Consider the following 2,986-nt stretch of genomic DNA (forward strand, 5'->3'; position numbering starts at 1 on the left):
TCCCACCCAAACCATCCCGTGAGTCACGCACAGCCAGCCAGGTCTGTGCAGTGGCTCCTTGGCAGGTCTGAGGCGAGATGTGTAAGTCGTGGTTTCCGTCTCTGGCTCTGCTGTGGATTCACCGTCGGGTCTCTCTGACGGCACGTTCTGTGCTGGAACCGGCCGCTGCTGAAGAGGCCACAGCCCTGGCTTTCACTGCATCACGTACCCGCCACGCCTTGCATTGCTTCGCTGAACCTGCTTGTCGTTCTTCCTATCCGTCCATCCAACTCCTGCTTTTCCTCTCCTCTTCCCTCTTTCCCAGGCTTCACCCTAAGAACTGCCTGGGCGTGCGGCAGTTTGCGGAGACGATGATGTGCGCGGTGCTCTACGACGCCGCCAACAGCTTCATTCACCAGCACTTCGTGGAGGTGTCCATGTCCGAAGAGTTCCTGGCGCTGCCGTTTGAAGACGTCCTGGAGCTCGTTTCCAGGGATGAGCTCAACGTGAAGTCTGAGGAGCAGGTACGTGCCTGCTACGGGTCTCAGCAGAAGCAGTTTTTCCTTTGGAGGGGTGTTAGTTGCTTGGGAATGGAATGGGATAAGACCTTATTCCTGAGCTGAGTGTGTGTCCTGGCACATTGGGGACACCAAGAAGTGCCTGACAGAGCTGTGACAACTCCCTGCGCCCCTTGTCTGTGCTGCCCACTTGACCTTGCTGGGAGAAATGCCCGGTAGAGTTTCTTGCGCTATAAATTTTGAAAAACATTTGTTTTGAGGTGTTTTGCTTCCTCGGTGGCAGAGGTGGAACCTGAGGACCTGCAGCTGGGTCCCCTCCTGCTGGTCCTGGGGAAGAGAGGCTGAGGGTGTGGGCAGGAGCGGGGAGCCCTTCCTCACAGAGCTCACGTTCAGGTCCGGAGGAGTGATTTTTGAGGTGTGACAGACTTGCTGCGAGCGCTGCAGCGTTTTCTAACCAATATTCCACTGAATTTGCCATGCAGAGGCTCCTCTAGACTGGCTTGTTCCTACAAAAGCAGAGAAAGCAGGCCTGAGCGACCTTAGGACTAGCCTTGAGCAAGCTTAGGAGGTTTCAACAGCCTCGAAAATCAATCAGCGCTGGGCTGACAGTCTGCAGGAGCAGTACAATTTGTCCTCGAGCCAGGAAATCTGTCCTGCTCTCTCCGAGGAGGTGACAAACGAAAAGCAGGCCCACGGCTATCCCCGTGTAGGGTGAGAGCGCGTCGTTAATCAGGCTCTCTGAAATGGGAAGGGAGCCTGCTTCACATCCCAGCCACCTGCTTACATGCCACCACAAACCTCTCTTGCTGGCCTTTTCCAAGCGGATCCTTTGTGGAGGAGGGAGGAGTCAAGGAGTCCGTCCCTGGTGATGTTCCCTCGTGCTGTGACAGCTGCCAGCCCCCTCTTCAGAAATGGCAGGATTTTGGTGCAGTGCAGCCTATTTGCTGGTCATAAAGCACCTTGTAGGGTGGAATTAGGGGGTTTGGGGGGGTTTAAGCTCACTGTGGTGCTGTTGACGGAGTATGTTAGCATGGAAAGGCTGTCTTGGGCAATGTGAGACGCTCCGGATCTCCCCTGTGAAAGACTTGGGGAGGGTGGGAGCACTGGGACAGGTTTCCCAGAGATGTGGTTGATGGAGTATGTTCGCATGGGAAGGCAGGGGTGGGGCAATGTGAGATGCTCCGGATCTCCCCTGTGAAAGACTTGGGGAGGGTGGGAGCACTGGGACAGGTTCCCAGAGAAGCTGTGGATGCCCCATCCCTGGGAGTGTCCAAGGCCAGGCTGGATGAGGCTTGGAGCAACCTGGGCTATGGAAGGTGTCCCTGCCCTTGGCAAGGGGTGGGACCAGGTGTACTTTAAGGTCCCTTCCCAACCCAAACCCCGTTCCATGAGTCTGAGCATCCCATGACTCGAGGAGTAGATGTCTCTGATTAAACCAGTCACCAGGCTCCCATTGTGATCTGGAGCCATCCCGATCCGGGCAGGACTGTGCTTTGCGGAGATCTGCTTCTCCGGTGGCTGCAGAGGGAGCCAGAGACACCAGTTCAGCTCTGCCATGTCGCTACCACGGTGGATCCCTCTCATCACAACAGTCTTCTGGCTTTCACGGAGCAGCACTGCGCTCTTTTTTCCTCCCAGTTTGCCAATTTTTTTTTTTTGACACTGCATAAACAAGGTTTTGCGTTCTGTCCCACCTCCTTTACCAAAATTCCCTCCCCAGCTCCCTCACCTCCCTGCAAACCTTTGTACCAAACGTACCGTCCCGCGGGACGATAGGTCGGTGTTATACAAATGCTGAGCGTCGCCATTCGGTCCCAAAACTGAGATCAGGGGAAGATCGTCATCCATACGGGGTTTCTCTTCCATTGTGCAACGGGAGCAGTAGGAATTTGCCCCAAAAAAACCCCACCGACCCCAAAATTCCAACCTCCCGTGCCCTTTCCGCAGGTATTTGAAGCCGCGTTAGCCTGGATACGGTACGACCGAAGCCAGAGGGAGTCCTTCCTCCCCGAGCTCCTCTCCAAAATCCGTCTGCCCCTTTGTCGACCTCAGTTTCTCACTGACCGCGTCCAGCAAGATGACCTGGTCCGTTGCTGCCACAAATGCAGGTGAGGCTTGGACACAGAGTAAGGAAACCATCCCGGGAATGGTGGCCCTTGGCGCGGCAGAGGTAGCAGGAACGGGCTTTGGCAGTCTCGGAGCGTGAAATTCTCTCTCTCTGCAGACAGAGCACCTCACGCAGCAAAACCAAAGCACCCGCCCTGATTTTAACCCCGCGGCAGGGCCGCCTCGCCTTCCGGAAGGGTTGGGGGGGGAGAGTCAGCTGCTTAAACCTTCACCTGACATAAGACAGTCAGTATGTGACATATATAAGTCTTATGTATCCAGAGAAGTGTGGCCAGGGGGGCGAGGGAGGGGATTCTGCCCCTGTACTCTGCTCTGGTGAGACACCACCTGGAGTGCTGCGTCCCGCTGTGGAGACCCCAACA

General features: G+C 55.9%; 1 protein-coding gene across 1 annotated transcript in view; it reads left to right on the top strand.

The window, feature by feature from the left end:
• Window positions 1-304: 304 nt before the first annotated feature.
• The window catches only part of KLHL18 (kelch-like family member 18), a gene marked incomplete at both ends in the record, with an annotated part of 6,087 nt that continues 3,405 nt past the window's right edge, over window positions 305-2,986 (top strand). The window contains 2 exons of the mRNA XM_010156305.1: window positions 305-503; window positions 2,445-2,605. Coding sequence (XP_010154607.1) covers window positions 305-503; window positions 2,445-2,605 — 360 coding nt within the window. The remainder of the gene's footprint in view (window positions 504-2,444; window positions 2,606-2,986) is intronic.

Source organism: Eurypyga helias, unplaced genomic scaffold (assembly GCF_000690775.1).
Source record: "Eurypyga helias isolate BGI_N326 unplaced genomic scaffold, ASM69077v1 scaffold27577, whole genome shotgun sequence".
NCBI classification, from domain to species: Eukaryota; Metazoa; Chordata; class Aves; order Eurypygiformes; family Eurypygidae; genus Eurypyga; species Eurypyga helias.